The following is a 20,525-nucleotide window of genomic DNA, read 5'->3' on the forward strand; positions in this document are numbered from 1 at the left end:
AGTAATCGAAGCTGTAAATGGTTATTTTGAGGAGCTTGACGAATCAGTCTATAGAGATGGCATTAATAGACTGGAACACCGCTATGAGAAATGTATCAGCCTTGGAGGAGATTATGTTGAGAAATAAAAAAAAAAAATTTTTAAAAACCTTGTTTTTCTTGGTCAGGCCGGAAACTTATCAATCCACCCTCGTAGTTTCTAAACGAAATGAGATTTCGATTTGAAATTTACATGTAACAGAAGTAGGGAATTTAGGGAGTTATTAACGAAATTAGTTTTAGAAGAAAAATAGTAAATGCATAGCTAATTTTTCGAGACATGTAAGTTTATGCAAAATTTGATTGGTATTGAAACACTTGCATCTTTAATCATCCTATAAATTATTAATTAATTCTTGTTTTTGGTAGACCTTCTTTGCCCAAAGAGTAATTGTATATTGCAGGCAATTATATGGTAATCGACCTCGTGTTTGAAACGATGGTTTAACATTAATTATAATTTACAGTGTTCGTCAATTAAGTTCAGTGTATTTTAATTATTATTGTAAACTAAATTGTTCAAAGTGCTTATTTTCATTGTTGATAATCATAACTGCAAAGTTTTTTCCCTATTTCTTGAAATCCTTCGGCTTAAAGTGATTACAGATTACAGTACATAATATTATCTAATTTTGATTAGAAACAGGTACACTAAATCGAATTGAAAATGGTTAGAGGAGAGAAGTTTAACACAAGATTATCATTTCTGTAATGCGTGTAATAACAACCGTCTTTTGTTTATATTGTATTTTCTTCTACAATTTCTGTATGAATATTGAATTCGAAAGGCTGCCTAGCTTTTGTCCATTTCGTGAATGCATAAAGAGGTGGAAGAACTCTTAAAGAAGTCAAGGAAAAACGCCTGAGCGTGTAATTAAATACAAACTTATTGCTTTATTGTGGGCACTTTGTTGCTGTAGGTACATTGCCCCTTGTTCTATCGAATTACTTTACTATAAATTTATGCGTGTGCGCAAGATGCCAACAAATGAACACAACATGCTAATATATGATTAGATATTTTAGCAACCCACACATTTGTCATCTGTTGTAAGTGTTGTGACAGAATTTTCTTCTTCTATTATCATTTACATACTTATTTACTTTTCTTGATACATAGGTCTATGAATACGAGGGTATTTAATGAAATAATTGTCTCAAATGTTAAGCTTTTGTTATACACATAATGTTCAACCAGAGATGCGCTTATTTGGGGATTTCCCGAGTAGTAGCAGCGCTGCCATTACCCTTGATGACGCTTCTAGGCGCATGGTGCACTTTTGCGTACATGGACACTCTTTACGTCCATTGACACACTTTTCGTCCATTGACACACTTATCGCCCTTGGACACACTGCGCTCATGGACACACATTGCGCCCATCGACACACATTGCGCCCATGGACACACATTGCGCCCACGGACACACATTGCGCCCATGGACACACATTGTGCCTATCGACACACATTGCGCCCATGGACACCCATGCGCCCATTGACACATATTGCGCCCATTGACACACATGCGCCCATTGACACACATTGCTCCAATGGACACACTTAGTGCTCTAGAAGAATAAAAAATTTATGTCGTCACAATACTGATGCGTGTCCTTTCGTTCGCCTTTAATTCTGGCACTAATTACGATCCTTTTGGTCCTTGCACATATACACTATTGACACCAAAGAACCACACAGTAAAATATACACATTTTTGTAGTGTCCACGTACATATACAGTTGTATGTGCATCAAGATTTTCACATTCTAATATCACTTACTAAATTATTCACAGAAAACGTTTAATGTTTTACACTTTTACTTGCGTAGTTTGGTTCTTTTGACCTTAATCACTAAACAGCAAGTCATCATTCATTTTACATAATAGTTTATTTAGTGATTGTCTACATAAAATACGTTTATAATATGTAAATGTGTTAAAAAGTTCGTGCTTTCCACTGATCGCTGTGTCTTTATACTATGTATGGCCTTGTCTCTGACGCAGATTGGTTCGGAAGACACAATAATATCTGATTGCGCTTATTCAATTGTCGTAACGTTATTCTTTTTTATTTATTAGTGTCCGCTGCAATTCCTGCCTGACATCTCTTTTCTTTGTTTACGATATTCACTAAAACATCTGTCCTGAGTAAAAGTAGGCGTTCTGTCAGCAACTGTTTTAGTCCACTTAGTAAGGTGAAAGAAGAAAGTAATTGCGACAGTTTTATTGTCGACAATGCCAATTTTGAACATACCAACTATAGGTGGGTTGGTACATTTTAGATAAAAGAAATAGGCTTCTTAGTAAGTCATATCACAAGCGTTGCAACTGTAATTCAAATAGGTATCAAAATAATAAAATATTTTTTCATAGAGTATGCTACATTGTTTATATCTTGTAAAAATGTGAATAAAACAGCCTTGAAAGTATTTTTTTAGATGGATATGTAAATACGTGTGTGTGTTTAATTGCATATCGAAAATTAAATATTTAATGGACTAATAAAGGTTTATTTAAAGTTTAAATTACATTTCACATGAATGTGGCAAGTATTTGGTTGAGAATCTTCTGTAAAGTATTTTGCGGCTGGTTTTACGCATTCTTATCATGTGAAATAAATTTTCTTATCGCAAACACGCATTGCAGAGCGATGTTTGCTAATTGCGATTAGGACAGAATGCGTTAAAACAATGAGAATTATTATTCAAAAAATTATTAATGCTTTGCAAATAAAACTATTTGTCAAATTTGCACTTGTCGTAAGTAGGTCTTTTAATGAACTGCAAGGAATCTTTATCTGTTGTTTTAGACTGTCCGTCTGTCTGTACGTCACATTGCCTTCTCATTCTTTCACATTTCATAAAACGGAAATGATAGGACTTTCGGAAACTTCCCCAAAACCGAAACAGGCAAGGGGCTGGATAATGGCCCCCACCCCCTTGGGTGGGTGGGATCGAAAGAGGAGGTCTCCCTCACCACTGAACCATAAAAAGTTCGTTACGGGGGGTAGATGATGGCCCCCGAAGGGGGGGTAGGGGGGAAAGTTGATTATTTTGACAATTTTCATACACTATAATTCAAATAAAATTCAATAAAAAAAATATTTTCAAGCGGGTGGAGGTGGGGGATCGAAAGAGGGTGGTCACTTGAACAAAACCCGATAACCTAACCTAACCTACCCTATTGATAAAGATATTTAAATAATGTTTTATATAACTTTCTCAATATTTTTATGTATTTTTCCATTAGTTTTACCTTTGAATATTGTTTAAGAATGACTATATAAATATTTACATGCCTAGAAATGTATAAAAATTGGCATATTTATTAACTTTGAACCCCCATAACTTTTTTTGGGGGTGAGACCGCCACGAACTTTTTATGGTACAGTGGTGGGGGAGATCTCCTCTTTTGATCCCCCCACCCCATCATCTAGACCTTTACCCCGGAACATTCCACGTTTTTAGCTACTATTGGCGACAGAAGTTGTAGGGAGGCAATGTCGTAAACATTAGACAAGAGATGCCAGGTAGGAATTGCAGCGGACACTATTAAAGAAAAAGGAATAAAATTACACTGATTGATGTGTAACAGAAAGAGATGGAGACAAGTAGAATTTGAGCATGTTGCCTGCATCGGAATTTAAAGAAAGTCAAACATTCTCGGCGATTTCTTTTACTTCTTCAACTGCAATTTTTATATGCATTATCTCTGACCTTTTAGCTACTTTCACTTCTTTTACGTACCAATATTTTTGTTTAATTAATGATATTCGTGCATTAACGTATCTTTTGGACTTTGATTTCCCTTGTGTACCTACAGTATTTTTATCGTCGCATGCGGTTGTTGTAAACAACTTTACTGTTTTTTTTTTTTTTTGGTAAAATTATTGTACGTTACCTCTATCAGTTCATGACTCGTCAATCTTCATGTGATTTAAAGATAATTTACATTAGATGTGCATGTCAGTGTTCAGTTACGGTCAAGTGATGACCGCTGAGATAGGTTTATTATCGTTGTCAAGAGTCATCATGTCAAGACGCGGGGGTCACTTTTGAGGCGATTAAGACTCTCCCGCTTCGGGGATCGCCTCTTCCTTTAAATACTCTGTTGTTTACTTTCTGGAACCTTCTGGAAACATCCGGATAGTTTATTTTCTCTTTGAACTGTTTTACTGCTTTCCCAGAACATTACAAATACGGCGCACATGAAGAAAGACGCCCGCGGCTAGTCGGCGAATCGATAAGCCGTTCACGCACACGTGTGCCCGATCGTACGCAAACACACTCGTGCTCGCTACAGATTAATTAAATCTATTAATTGGGTTTGACCCTGTTCGGACCGTTCCCCCAACTTTCTCCTTTTATTTGCCGATTCCGCTTACTGTCCAAAGGAATCTTCCCGGAAGATTCTAAAATCTGGCAGTCAAAAAAGCGGCGTCTGCGACAGGAAGTACTAGTGGTGGGTCCCAGTTATTCCTGTGGATTTCAACAAGAGCGCCCAGATTGTGAATTTGTTCTTCCTAGTTTTTGATGGGTTTGTAGAAGAGATGAAGGCCTTTGCTTGTCCTCATCCTATTTGTGTTTCCCAGTCTCCGTAAAGCTCTTAGGCGACCATCATCATGCAATTCCTTGTTTGATATAAGGATGACGCCAATAGTTGGGCTCCTGTGGGCTTTTGCAAGGTCGTCTGCGAACCCGTTTCCCATTATGCTATATCCATCAGTCTTGATCATGATTTGATCGCAACTCAGATCAATGTTGTGTTAATTCGTAATCCGATGTTTAGATTCTCTAGATTCTACTTTGTAAATAAACAGACAAGAACCAAGAACCTTTATTACAAAATCGTGAAATAAATAAATGAATGAATCGCTGACAGATAAACAGCTGCATTGCATTGTTTTCTTTTGTCTCAAAGTAATCCTGTCACTTGATGAAACATAATGTATTAGTAATATAATAAATTGTTCGGTTTCTTGCGTTTAGAACCTTCTCATTAGACGTCGTCTGAATTATTTTATTGCACTCGCATAATACTCGATGTATCTTTGTACTTATCTATATCCCGTACATTTTATCAAAAACAGACTGTTTGTCTTGCATTTATCTACTTTATTGTGATTGTATTTATGTGGCATTTCGTACTTCGTTTTTGTCCGACGTTTTTGTACTTATTCCAAGAACAGAAAAGTTGTCTAGTTCTATTCTTTTCTTTAAAATTTCGTCAAATCTCAGAACAAAAAGAAAAAAGGATTTTTGTTTTATTAGAAAGACTAAAAAGACATTGACCAACTGTAATAATGTCGCTTCTTGGAGTACGATTATCAGAAAAAAAGTTAAAAAAATACTTACTACTTAATGCTGGTGGGTGTGGGCAGTCCCTCCGGTTTAACATGGAGAGCAGGTCTTCTTCAATCTCCTTTTGGGAATTATGGGAACGGGTAGAGATGGCGGTCGAGGTGAGAAGAAAGTGAAAGATTATTTTATTATTTGGGGTATATTGCTGCTCATGCATTAGCTGAAGTGGTCCAAGGAGAGGACAGAAAAACGCGTATGTACTATGGTGGACAGACCCGGAATCGAACCCCTATCCTCCCGAGTGCTAAGCAACAGTCTAAACCTTTAGGCCACGCCGCTCGGTCTACGAGAATCAGACAGGCTCACGTTTATAAAGCCGCTGTAGTTTACTTTACGTTGAAGCAGAAGTAGAAACTATCTCCTTCTCCCTTTTAAATTACTTTTGCAGTAATTGTGTATTCTGTTCATGTCGTTTAATATTTTTAACAAATAATTTATTTGGATACCATGACTTTAAACACGTCCTCAGTTGTTTTCGGAGACCGCATGTCACCTGTTGTTAAAGGCTACACATATAAACTAGGTTTATCTTCAATAGACAAAAATAATCGTTTTAAAATGTAGAAAACATCGTCTTGTGGATTTGCTGTAATATTACATTTTACACGTTTTATTGCTTTATGGCACAAATCGAGACCGATGTTTACGATCATGTAGCTATTTTATTGCCAGTTGGGTAAACATTCCGGAGGTTTCTGGCAAGAACATTAAAATGTGATGATAGAAAGATGATTTTTGATAATAAAATGTTTATGTTAAACTTGACACGTTGTCTCTGAATGCTGTTTATCGCAACATGCTCACATAAGCATACACATGTACATGTATTTGTGGAAGTAGATTCGTATTTTACTTGGTAGACTTCCTGGTACTTCTTATCAGAGCCAATTGCTCGCTTTTTTCAGCTCAATGTCAATAAAGACGACTACGAGCAGTAACGTCGTGCGACGTCATTCGGTATCACTTTAAGCGCCCCTGACTTCGTATTTGTTGATTCATTAAGTAAACTAATTAATGTCACCAGTCCGATTAAACACGTGTAACAGAAGAAGAATTTGTAAACAGTCGTGTTATGTTTCTTTTTCTATGTCACAACAAAAAGAAAAACAACAATTAAAACAAATGATACGAAAAAAAAAAACTTACGGTATCCACTGGCTATTGTTAGTGTGACGTTGGAGAGACAACACGAGTTAAGTCAAAAAGTAATTTAGATCGCATCAAGGCGTTTATAATTAATTATTTATCCATTTTTACGATTTAATTAGGTAGTAGTAGAAAGTTCGCAAATAGTTAAGGATGTTCTACATGTTACATTTTTTTTTGTGTTATCTGCCTAATACTTACTCTAAAGTATATGTATAAGGTACGTACTTAGGACATCATCATCATCATCATAAGGTTGTCAGCCCTAAGACTGGTTGGACACGTACCTCCACTCATTCCTATCTTGAGTTAATCTTCGCATTACCCTAAAACTAGACCAACCCATATCCTTAACTATTTGCGAACAGTAATCTAATCTAGGCCTACCTCTACCCCTCCTAACTCCTGTTTCTGCCTCTAATATGTCTCTGACTAGACCTTCATGCCTAAGAAGGTGTCCTACCAACCTATCTCGCCTATTTTTTATTGACTTCCATAGAGTCCTCTGTTCTCCTATTCTTTCCAATACCTCTTCATTTCTAACCTTTTCTACCCACGATATCCTCATCATCCGCCTATAACACCACATTTCGAACGCTTCTAACCTTTTCTTTTCCGCCGCTCCCACTGTCCATGTTTCGCACCCGTACAACGCCGTGCTCCAAACATACACCTTTAACAACCTTTTTCGAATTTCTAAATTAACCGTTCGCGAGCATAGAAGTGACTTCTTTTTATTAAAGGCGACACGACCCTGCGCTATCCTCTGCTTTATATCCCTACTACTCCTTCCATCCTCACTTATCTGACTTCCTAGGTATCTAAAATCAGCCACTTCTTCTAATTTTTCGTCTCCTATCTTTATATTCGCTCTTTCCCTACTTTTTCTTCCCTTGCATATCAGTATTTTAGTTTTACTTTTATTTATTTTCATACAGTACTGATCTGTCAGTACCGCTTCCATTTTATTTAAAGCTATCTCTAACTCCTCCTTGCTAGATGCTAATACTGCTATATCATCTGCAAATCTAAGCATACTAATCTTTTGCCCCTGTATATCTATCCCTACAGTTGTACTGTCTTTAATGATGTTGTTCACGTCTTCGATGTATAGATTCAAAATTATCCTTGTCTTGAATCCCTTCCTAATATTTACTTCTTTATGTTGTTGTTATAATATGCAAATTTTGCATTTCGTATATAATTATTTATCTACGCCAAAAATGTCCAAGTTTATTGCAAATTGCATAAATGAACGAGGATATTCGACTTAATTATGTAGTCGTTTAAATATTAATTAGCCTATTGCCTGCGGGCTTCATTTTAATAATTACTTTTTTTATGAAATTCCATACATTTAATAAAAGTATAAATAGACCCTACGCTATTATTTATATGATTTTGTAGGTAGGTACTTTTCTTTAAGCGGTTAACAGATTATGTACTTATTGTAGATTTAGTTTATTGCGTTTTTTCTACAAACAATGCTCTGTAATAAACATATATTACCGTGTTACATTTTTCTACTCGCTGTGAGAGGTTATCGACTCAAGAAAATCGCTGATAAAACAAAGCATAATCGTTTAATTGTTGTCTTATTACTATCATTCAACCGTTGACTATTTACTACAGGTGTTGTTACTTAAATAGATTTTTCTTGTTCATGTAAAAGTACCTATGCATTTTGTTGCTATTTACGAAAAATGTTACGTTTTTATATGTATAGATATTAAATTAAATTGTTTTCTTTTTACTGTCCAAATTATTTAGAAAGTAAAAGTTTCAATGAAGATTTTTTCAATTATAAAAAATGACTTCCTACATAGATACATACATATGTACGTACTGCAGGTATTTGATTTATTTATTGTGATATTTCAAGTTACGGTTTTGAAATGGTTCGCCTTTTAATTCAAGGATTCTTTCTGATATTGTGAGTGTTAGATTCAATATTTGGACTTTTTCGTGTAGTAATAACCTTCTTTCTTCTTAAACCATCAAAGTTTTGCTGCACAAGGTTGTTTTTTTGTACCACGGGGAAATATACAAGCCATCGTTTGAATTTCAAGTAGACATGTATTTCCTAATAATCTCCTGTCTTCGGAATGATGACCTTATGAAAATTAAGCCAATAACTGTAGAGATACTTCTCGACTAAGTTTTTTTTTTAATTAATCCTTGATACTTAATGAGTATTCATTTTGTACTTATGGAACAATGCACTCGTTTAAACAAAATTCCCGTAATATTTTTTACCTGTACCATGACCTATTTACGAATTTCTTCCTTACTACTATCAAAGAAGAATGGGTTACAATTAGGTAATTATTCTACTGAATTGAATACAATGGAAAATGATAAGAAAATTAAATTGGTATGTATGCGATGTACCATTATGAGATTAAACGGCATGTTTGTTTAGCGACTGTTACTGCATTTTTTATAAATGTATAAGGATTATTCGTCATTTTATGTATTAAGTGTTTGTTACTTATTATGCATATTTTCAAATATGTAAACAGTTACAGTTTATTTTGTGTTTTCTGTCTAATATCTACTCTAAACTATATAAGGTACGTACTTAGGACATCATCATCATCATAAGGTCGTCAGCTCTAAAACAGGCTGGACACGCACCTCCACTTTTTCATACCCTGAGCTAATGTTCGCATTACCCTAAAACTAGAACAACCCATATCTTTAACTATTTGCGAACAGTAATTAAATCTAGGTTTACCTCATCTACCCCTCCTAACTTCCGCTAGGACTACACTAGACCTTCATGCCTGAGAAGGTGTCCTACTAACCTATATCGCCTATTTCTTATTAACTTCCATAGGGTCCTCTGTTCTCTTAATCTTTAATCTTCTCTATCCACGGTATCCTCATCATTCGCCTTTAACACCACATTTCGAACGCTTCTAACCTTTTCCGCCGCGCCCACTGTCAGTGTTTCGCACCCGTACAGCACCGTGCTCCAAACATAAACCTTTAACAACCTTTTTCGAATTTCTAAATTAACCGTTTGCGAGCATAGAAGTGACTTCTGTTTATTGAAGGCTACTCGATCTGCGCTGTCCTCTGCTTTATATCCCTACTACTCCTTCCGTCCTGACTTATCTGACTTCCTAAGATACTCAAAATCAGCCACTTCTTCTAATTTTTCGTTTCCTATATTTATATTCGCTCTTTCCCTACTTTTTCTTCCCTTGCATACAGTACTGTTAATACCGCTTACATTTTATTTAACGCTATCCCTAACTCCTTCTTGCTAGATACTAATACTGCTATGTCATCTGCAAATCTAAGGCATACTAATCTTTTGCCCCGGTACATCTATCCCTACAGCTGTACTGTCATTAATGATATTGATCGCGTCTTCGATGTATAGATTAAAAAGTAGCGGTGACAGTGTGCATCCCTGTATGACTCCCTTCCTAATATTTGCTTCTCTACGTTGCAGCCCCAGCTCTATAACTGCCTGTTGCTCTTTATACAAACTAAGGATCACTCTTCTATCCTGTAACTCACTATTAAGTATCGCATCTTGACGTTAAGACTTTATTTTAGTTTTCACAAATGGTAACTTAGAGTCCTAAATACGTGCCTGATAATGACGTCGAGTGCGGAACACTTTCACATAATATACACAGGGCGTTTCAAAGTCAAATAAATTCAGTGGTTCTTTATCACAGTTCTCTCATTTAAAATGATACGAGACCGATCTCTTCGATATGCGACTGATAATTTCATACTCTAGAGCGTTGGCGTCGTATTGTTTACATTATGTTATTAATCAGTTACGCATCAAAGAGGGCATTTTTTCGATCGATCAATTTAATTAAATGATAAGACATAATTTGAAACCAATAATGAGTTATTCGACTTGAATTGAGTTTACCCATTTGTTCTATTTATTTAACCCTTTGTAATGTCATAAGATTATACAAAAAATGAAGTAGATGCAGTATGTCGTTGAACACATGATCCACCCTCAATGTGGTGGTTGCATTTTGGTGGTTGTGGTGGTATGAGTGATATGGTTGTTAAGTGGTCGATTTAGGCCATTAGGCTCAATATTTCTTTGGTTTGGGGGATGTGTGGGTTTATGGGTCCACCACCGGTAATCAAACAGCCGTTTAGGATTAGTGAGATTGTCCTAGAGTATTCTTTAATTTTTTTTGAATGTTGTCTTCAGTCGGAAGGTTCTCGAATGTTGTAGAATGTTCTAGAGTGAACTGGGCAGGAAGAATCGAGAACATTCCGGAATATTTCGAAGCTATTATTTTTGAGTTGTGAGATTAACTTATTTCGAGTTATATCCAGTCTGGTGTTCTAGCGAATTGACTAGCAAACATCCTTTTAGGAAAACTGTGAAAGAAAACCTAAAAAAGCAGATTTTCACTAGTTAGTACTTAAAAATATTTTGTTATGAACTGTGCAAGCTTCTGCCCTGTTAGACCTAGGTAGTAGGGTCATGACGTGTATTGTAGGCATTGGAAAATCCAGGATTCACTACGGCCTAGCTACGTATTTCCATATACTTCGGAAATCGTAATTATTTTTTCATGTGTGCATGTCGGTAAATAGAAAGTGATATAATTTCATAAACCCAAACTGTCAAGTATCCGATAACCCTACACTGTACTCTAGAATTGTGAATTCATTTTAACTTGATAAACAGATGATGACGTAAACTCAACCTCTCATAATCAAACGTATTCTCCAAGATTTATTTCAAAAAAATAAGAAAATCGGCGAGAGCAAAAACAAAATACTTAAAATCAAGAGTTGTTCTTAATTTATTATTAACAAACAGTTTTATTGAAGAACACAATATGACAGAGCAAATATTTGCTCCTGGAAACGAATTAATTTAAAAAATTGCATTGTAATCAATATATAACTATGTATAAGAGTACCTAAGTGTATCAAGCGAATTTCGTAGTCTCATGAGGGTTTTGTTTCCTGTCCATGAAGAAAATTTTGGTTTTCTGCTGCAGGGGTTGATTTCAAAAATATGGGGGTTAAAAGACTATCACCTCAAAGGACTCCATATAAGGTGTTAATTGTGCTTCAACGTTTGGTCACACATTTTTCCTGAATGCCGTACATCTACAGGACTCGAGAATGTTTCAGAATTCTCTAGAATGTTCCGGAATTTTTCTTGAGCAAAGCGAGGGTAATTTCAATTGTATTTAAAAAAAAGCTTGCATGTTATTAAAAAACTCTTCAACACTGAGGGTTGAAATGAGGGGTTAATTTTTTGTTTGCTATAATTTGATCAGAATATGTACCCTTGCAAAAGCTTTTCATAATACCCTTGTAATGTTACACAATTATTCTATTAATGATGATATAGCACAGAACGATCCAAAAATATTTACAAGTTTACGGTTTTAAACTTGGTTTCGTAATCAATCGTTGTGGGGTCAAAGCTAATGTCATGGTTTGATATAAACTTCTAAACAATAAAATTTTACATTTATTACTCACTTGTAACATTGACTTATCGTTAAAATTACAATTACATATATATAAAAGGTAGATATTAGATAATAGATTCTAGTCTAATATTAAAATAATCATTAATGCTTCGTTATTAAAGGAAAAAATATTTGAGTAAATAAAAAAATTAAAATAAGAGCATTTTTTAATTAATAATTTTTGCGTTATGATAAAGTTTATTTAATTAAATAAGACAACTGCAGTAAATTGTTTTTGGTCTAATTAAAAGACTTCTCTATCAAATTGGTATATAAAGTGATTTTCTTAAAAAGTGATCGGTGCGTAAGTAACAGTTTCTAACAAGAAATAAAAAAGATAAAAGTCTATTTTATTATTAAGATATATCTACACTTTTTCTAATTGATACTTTTTAGTTCATTTCTTTGTTTAATTCATGTAACATACATTATTTTTAACACTTTCAGTCACTTGTTGTTATAATAGTCACTGGTCAGTCAACATATTATGTGTACCCATGTAATAACATGTGATGGGTTTTTTATCCATGTTATAAGTCACTATATAGTGACTTGCTGAAAATTTTTAAGTATACATAAGTGGCATTTATAACATAGCAATATTATGCAACATTCCGTTTCAAACGAAAGATCGTAGAACGAAGACTACATACGAATCCTTACAGATACATAATCGTTGATTAATTATTGTCTATTTAATATTAGGCAATAAGCTAAAGTGTAGTATAAAATGCACGAATACTGCAATCAGATGAAATAAATATAATTGTGTGTTATAGATACTGTAAGCATGTAAATAATTTGATTGACACAATTTTTTAGTCTGATACTTCACTAACCTTGACTTCGCTACATATATTTAATATTGTATTTTATGTATAGAATAATAAGTGCACAGTTGATGGACATTTAGAAACGATTATTTTATTATATTTAGATACATTATGAACACGTAAACGATTATTTACTGTACATTTTAACGTATTACAATGTATTAGTCGTACTGAATGTTGAATATAGACATTTAAACCCGTCCACATTATTGCAATTGTTTAGTTCCATCTCGAATACGCCGAAATTAGCTATTATTAAGTATTAATTAAAAATTCTGAGTTAATAAAATAACAACATATTTCCAATGCAAAGTCTGGAGAGATTTTTTGCACAATAGCTTGTTAATAAACCTGTAATTGATTGTAATTAACAATGAAGTGATGATAATGCTTTGTTTGTGTTCACAGGTTTATTATTACTCACACAAATGCGGCTAAAGGCACTATGATAGACAGCTATTAACCTCAATTGTTTGTCATTTATTATTTAACGTTAATCGATAGGACTTGTACATAACGTAGGTATTTTCTTTCATTCTTGTTGAAAACTATCATGTAATAATAAATCATTATAGAGTGTAGCTCGTAAAACAGTAGTCTATATAGTCATACATATTTCAGTGGCTTTATATAACGTGGGTGTAAGTTGTGTAACTTGGGTTGCATATTTTGATACTGATTACTGCTACAAGTGGTGTATGTTGGGCTGCATATTTTTCCTATGTTTTCTATAATAAAACCATTTTTATTAGAGAAGGTATTATTTTAAAATGATTTGTGGGCCTAAAGCAGACATATTATATCATAATATTGTTGCCGACAATGAATATGGGCAAATAAAACAGAGTAAATAGTAGAATTAAGGTCCAAACTATTAAGTAAGTGAAGTTTTATGGCAGTCTAGTGATAAACAAAGATAAATTGCATCAATAAACTTGCACTGCATACATAATCATTATTACATTCGTTTTGTCTTGAGACTTAACAAATGTTTTACGCACTTTTTGTACATTTGTACATTTACACGTAGTTTGCGTGCATGGTAATATGTACATGGACAATGGGACAATTATTTGGTTTATCAATTGCAGGTTTAAATATTACAACTGTAATTAGTTAGTTGTACTTTCGCATTTTTTTTTGTAAGTAAATGATATTTGCGGTGGAGATAAGATATTGTAACAATGAAACAATTTTACCATACGATAAGTATGCTATTTAATAATTATTATAATAATAATAATTATAATGATAGTAGTGGATATCTCTTCCGAATTTATAAAAAGTTAATAAAGCTGATAAAAAATCAAAATTAAACACTTGACAAAACGTAGACGTGAATTATCTTAATTAAAAGTTGTTCACATCCTAATTACAAAAAATTCAATAGATTATCGATTACTTCTATATCACTTGTGGCGAATTTACATTCTGTTACATGCAATCATCAAAATATGACTTGGTATATGAAAATTCGTACAAATACTTTTAGCTATTTGTTCATGTAAATAATAAGCAAAATACATAAGTAAAAAAAATGCATTCTATGGTTTTTAAGGGGTGTTACGTATAGTTTAAAAGGTCAGTTAGGTTTAGAGGAGCAAGTGATATTTTCTAATAGACTTGGTTTAAAAAAGGAAAAATTCCGACAAAGAAATGTGTAATTTCTATGTTCGGTGTACTTTTTGCTTTACTTGTGCATCATTACATCCTTCAGAAGGATTACTAATCGAGGAAAGGGAGATGTTATATATTTATGAAATTTTTCGTTACTGAATCAATACTCCTTGATTGTAATAACTTGAGAAAACGCTTCGTAATTAAGAACAAAGGATAACTAGAAACACTGAACTGGATTTGTCTATGACAAAAAAATACATTGGACGTAGAAATCATACATACGAGGGTGGATTGATAAGTTTCCGGCCTAACCAAGAGATGACGCCACTAGGCCTACCTTGAGGTGACATTCTATAGTACCATCCTTGGATAGCTTGTAGCTATAGTTTCAGCCCGATCTCCTTGCTAGTGTAGGTTTGACAGCACGCTGAACAAGACGCCTCTGTGGTTTTCGTAAAAATGGAAAAGCAGGAAAATCGTGCTGTCATCAAATACTTTTATTTGAAGGGGTTAACGCCGAAGGAAATTAAAAAAGAGATGGACTCAACACTGGGGACATCCTCCCCGTCATATTCAACCGTTAAGCAGTGGGTTTCCGAGTTTAAAAAGGGTCGTGTGAGCACCTCTGATGGGCCTCGCTCAGGACGCCCCGTCGAGGTCACAACTCCAGATATGATCGAAAAAATTCATCAAATAGTGCTGGGAGACCGCAGATTGAAAGTGCGTGAGATAGCTGAGACCTGTAAGATGTCATATGAACGTGTGCAACATATTTTGCACCAACATTTGCATATGGAAAAGCTCTGTGCAAGATGGGTGCCGCGTTTGCTAACAGTCGACCAAAAATTGATTCGAAAAAACATTTCTACCGCAAATTTGTCATTGTATAAGCGTAATCCAAGCGAATTTTTGCGTCGATTCGTAACCGTTGACGAAACGTGGGTCCACCACTACACTCCTGAAACCAAAGAACAGTCTAAACAGTGGATTGGACCAGGGGAACCAACTCCAAAGAAGGCAAAAACAATTTTTTCGGCGAACAAGGTTATGGCTACTGTTTTTTGGGATGCAAGAGGTATTATATACATTGATTACCTTGCAAAGGGTAATACTATCACTGGTCAATACTACGCAGACTTATTGCAACGTTTGAGCCACGAGGTGAAAATTAAACGACCTCATCTGGCGAAGAAAAAAATCTTGTTTCATCACGATAACGCACCAGCGCACACGTCAATCGTTGCGACGGCTAAAATCAACGATCTAAAGTTTGAATTGATGCCGCACCCTCCTTACTCTCCAGACCTAGCCCCGAGTGACTATTTTCTGTTCCCTAATCTCAAAAAATGGCTTGGCGGTAAGAGATTTGCGGACAATGAAGAAGTAATCGAAGCTGTAAATGGTTATTTTGAGGAGCTTGACGAATCAGTCTATAGAGATGGCATTAATAGACTGGAACACCGCGATGAGAAATGTATCAGCCTTGGAGGAGATTATGTTGAGAAATAAAAAAAAAAAATTTTTAAAAACCTTGTTTTTCTTGGTCAGGCCGGAAACTTATCAATCCACCCTCGTATACAAGCCAGAAATCTTTCAGTCTAAAAAATTGCTACATATGCCACAAATTTGGCATGTAACCAAGAAGGAGAAGGTTCCTGAAGCCGAAAAATTTTTACCAATAAGGAAAAGGATTTTCGTTTGATGAGAACAACAACTAAAATTAAATAAGACGTGAAATTAAGTACTTTGGAAAGTATTTATCAATTTATTATCAGTTTTCGGTATTTCAAAATACCTATTACGTAAAACGTTAATTAAATGACACTTCATATTTTGGCCACTCTTATTATACTTGTTATAAAAATTATAACGAAATAATTTTTTTTTTATTTAATCTGTACATGCTTGAACTATTAATTATTGAAAACACTTCGTCATGTCTGTATCATTGATAAAGTTAGTATGAATTGCATTGAATTATTTAACGAAGTCGATATTTTTACGATGAAAAATCAAAGTTCGACTGGAATTCGACTGATTTATTCATTATTTATAAGTAACTCTCTTCGCAATGGGAAACACAATTAATACCACTAGAGACTTGTATTTATTTTGTAAAAGTTACTGTGGTTTTTAATTAAAATTTATAATAAAAAAATGAAAACAAAGTTTAAGCTAAAATTTGATTTTAAATTATCTTTTTGTCATGAAGTATTAGAAAACTATAAGATACTTCACTAACCTTGACTTCGCTACATATATTTAATATTGTATTTTATGTATAGAATAATAAGTGCACAGTTGATGGACATTTAGAAACGATTATTTTATTATATTTAGATACATTATGAACACGTAAACGATTATTTACTGTACATTTTAACNTGTAAAAGTTACTGTGGTTTTTAATTAAAATTTATAATAAAAAAATGAAAACAAAGTTTAAGCTAAAATTTGATTTTAAATTATCTTTTTGTCATGAAGTATTAGAAAACTATAATATTATACGTAGATATATAACGAAAAGTTAATAAATGGATTATTGTGTTCTTATAAACATTGCAACAATAAAAAGGCTTATATATATTGCTGTGTTTGTTTATAAAGTAGTACTTACTAACATATACAATTTAAACGATTAGGTACCTATTTTTATACCAATTTATTTACTTTCATAAAGCAATTACGCTAATAACCAGACACGATGTAACCTTGTTTTAATCCCCATTACATGTTGTAAATTATTTAAATTCTCCTAAAATAAATTTGGAAAACAATAACCGTCTCCCTATCTTTAGCTACTAAAGTTGTGTGAACGCGAGTTCGCATTTATATACGCGGTATTTCTTTTGGTGGGGGAATGTAGACTCATCTGATTGGTTTTGTCAACAACGAACAGTTGTTCTTTTGTTATATCGGCCAATCAGAGTTGATTTTGTCTTATTTAACGATTAAGGTCTCGTTAACAATTTTATATTTCTTGTTTCAGGTGGGTGATACCTTTTCTTAAATATGGTTATAAGCATGACTTAGAAGTTACTAATCTGTACAATACCACCCCTGGTGATTATTCGGATATATTAGGCGACCAACTTGAAAAGTATGTGACAGATAGTTTTTAATTGGAAAAATATTAATAAAATCGTTGGATTATTTTACAGAAATTGGGAAGATGAATTGCAGAGGGCAAAGAAGAAGAATAAAAAGCCAAGATTAATAACTGCCCTTAGGAAAACATTTTTCAAGTCGTTCTCATTGTATGGTTTCATTTTATTGATCCAAGTATTTGTGAGGTAGGTAATTTGTTTAATTGATTTTTGACTTCTTTTGGGTTTGTTGCTTCTTATTTATTTGAATTTTATACGTGTTTGTTTATAGAGTTTATCAGCCCATTTGTTTGGCCGAATTGATAAAATATTTCGACCCAGTGAATGGTTATAGTAAAGACCAAGGTTGGATTCTATCCAGTGGTGTTATTTTATTAGCTTTTATGAATATTCTAATTGCACATCATGCCGGAATAGGTTGCTTAAGAATTGGTATGAGAGTTAGGATTGCCTGCTGTTCCTTGATATATAGAAAGGTAATAATTATTTATTATAAAAGGCGTCACTTTTATTGTGTATTGTCTCTTTAACTGCATATTCGTTGGGTGTTCCCAGTTATTCTCCAAAAAATTTTTGACGTGACAACGTCTTATAATTCGATGGAGCCGGCTGCACGCACGAAAAAACATGACTCATGCGGCGTTACCTCGCTCTGAGGCGTTCCTTTTAAGGCTTGAAGTGCAAGCGAGAGCGCGGAACGAGCGACAAAGAGGCACAATCGGCCTCCGCGTTCGGCAGCGTTCGACATCTGTCTCTCTCCTACTTGAGTGAGCGATGCGTCCGCGTGGACAGCTGCTATACAATAATACATTTCCATTTACCTCCTTCTCTATATCCATACAAAATATCTACCAAACAAATAAAATTAAAATTTTCTTTTGAAAAAATGAAACCATTCCGTCAGTATTTTCTTATGACGTTGTCACGTTCAACTATCGTCAGTAAACCGACTTTACAGACAACCGATTTTTTTTTTACCTATAACTTTTTCAGCTGCTTCGTTTAAATAGAGTGTCAGCATCGAAGACTTCAGCAGGCCAAATGGTTAATTTGTTATCTAACGACGTTTCTAGATTTGATATGGTCCTTCTCTATTTCCATTATATTTGGTTGACACCTATACAGGTGGTTCTGGGTGCTTATGTGATGTGGAGAAGTGTCGGCATTGCCACTTTTGCTGGTCTTTTGGCCATTACCCTGGAAGCAATACCATTACAAGGTAATGTACGCCAAATGACATACTTAATAAAGTTTGTGCTGTTTCATTTCATGTTTTATACAACTTCTACTTTGTCCTACGTATCTGTTATTACAAGAGAGTACGGACTTTAATGCTGAAAGATTGTCTTTTTTTTTAGGGTACTTGTCAAAACAGTTGGGTGTTTTACGTTATAAAATCGCGATGAAGACTGACCACAGGGTAAAATTAATGAGTGAAGTTACTTCGGGGATCCAGGTGATTAAAATGTATGCTTGGGAGAAACCCTTCGAAAAATTGGTGCAGTTAGCCAGAAAGTAAGTAGTCAACTACAACTTTTGTTGTTTTGTGTAAGTAGGGGAAATTTTCAAAATTTTTGACTTAGGTATTGGACTTTTATTAAGTGACTAGCTTAAGGGTTGATTTTTAAAAATTGCCAAAACACGTATTTGGTTAATTTCAACGGTGAGTATTAAGAGCAACCTTCGAATAAATCTGACTACAAATTAAATATGTCCCAAAGAAAAATTGTAACTCCTTTTCACCTCTCCCCCTACAGGGGTTGAATCTTTTTTTCAAGAAAATTTGACCAAAAACAAAAATGTTCCATGCAATCTTTGCAAACTCCTTTCAGCTTCCTGCAGGGGTTGAATTTTTTAAAATGTTGAAGTAGGTGTTTGATTTTATGTCAATGAGCATAAATATCAAGTTTCATGTAAATCTGACCATGACTAAAACGTGAAGGTTTTCCCATATAAAAATATTTTCCAAATTTCCGGATTTTCCAAAAATTTTCTTTCACACAAACCTTGTCCTGTCAACAAATACAAAAAAAAAAAATTAATCAAATCGGTATTCAAGTGATGCTCCGTCATACATTTGGCAATTCCCTAGAACAGCTAGGAATAGTTTGAATTTGATTTTTACGTTTTTCTGGGCAATTTTTTCAATTTTTCTCTTCATAAGAACCTTCCTCTGACTTCAAGGAATATCTTAAAAAAGAAATGATCGAAAATCCATTTTTATGTATATAGAAAAGCGTAGAAGATGTGTTTCTCGAAAAAGGTACACGTCGTAATTGTCTAGGAATTTAAGAAGCGTTTTTCATTGAAAATCTTGAGGTTACTAACGGGTATTGCTATTGTAAATGTTTACAGATGTATCATCAGCTGATAAGAACAATTTTTTCTAATCGCGAAGTGTTTTCAAGTGTGTCATTTCTGTCATTAGTACAATAATTGAACTTGAAATGCTTTTTCTTTCTATATAGACACTGTTGAAGAAATCATAAATTTATATTTATTAGTTGCCACCTACTTTTTTAATCAATGTTTATCCATATTTCAAAACATACTCAAATGTCTTGCAATTGTTCTCATATAAAAATAGAGCATATTTTCTTTCGTATCCAATTATTAATTAAAAGTAAGAACGTCATAAGTATGAACCATTAATATGAAAATTCATTTGTCGAATTTTTTACCTACTACAAACTACCTCAGGTTAATGAAGAAAAATTGTTGCTGTTGTCATAAGTATGTTGTTGTTTTCTCTGAAATTGAATAAAATTGAAAAAGTGGTCTGTATTCTGTCGAAACTGCCAGACGTGGATCGCGATTTCGATCTTTTTGGATCTCATCAGCGCATCGCAGGCAGCTCCGACAGAACACAGACCAACTTTTACCTGCTGTCTGAAACGCCATCTGTAGTACGATGCTACATTTTGGGTTACGTATG

At 34.1% G+C, this 20,525-nt stretch overlaps 1 protein-coding gene across 1 annotated transcript in view; it reads left to right on the forward strand.

Annotated features, from left to right (window-relative positions):
• LOC108734020 (probable multidrug resistance-associated protein lethal(2)03659) overlaps positions 1-20,525 on the forward strand; it is a 35,896-nt gene that overhangs the window by 10,875 nt on the left and 4,496 nt on the right. Inside the window, exons 2-6 of the mRNA XM_025981186.1 lie at positions 17,473-17,583; positions 17,645-17,776; positions 17,862-18,066; positions 18,584-18,809; positions 18,949-19,105. Coding sequence (XP_025836971.1) covers positions 17,473-17,583; positions 17,645-17,776; positions 17,862-18,066; positions 18,584-18,809; positions 18,949-19,105 — 831 coding nt within the window. The remainder of the gene's footprint in view (positions 1-17,472; positions 17,584-17,644; positions 17,777-17,861; positions 18,067-18,583; positions 18,810-18,948; positions 19,106-20,525) is intronic.

Source organism: Agrilus planipennis, unplaced genomic scaffold (assembly GCF_000699045.2).
Source record: "Agrilus planipennis isolate EAB-ADULT unplaced genomic scaffold, Apla_2.0 scaffold1, whole genome shotgun sequence".
In the NCBI taxonomy this organism is placed as follows: Eukaryota; Metazoa; Arthropoda; class Insecta; order Coleoptera; family Buprestidae; genus Agrilus; species Agrilus planipennis.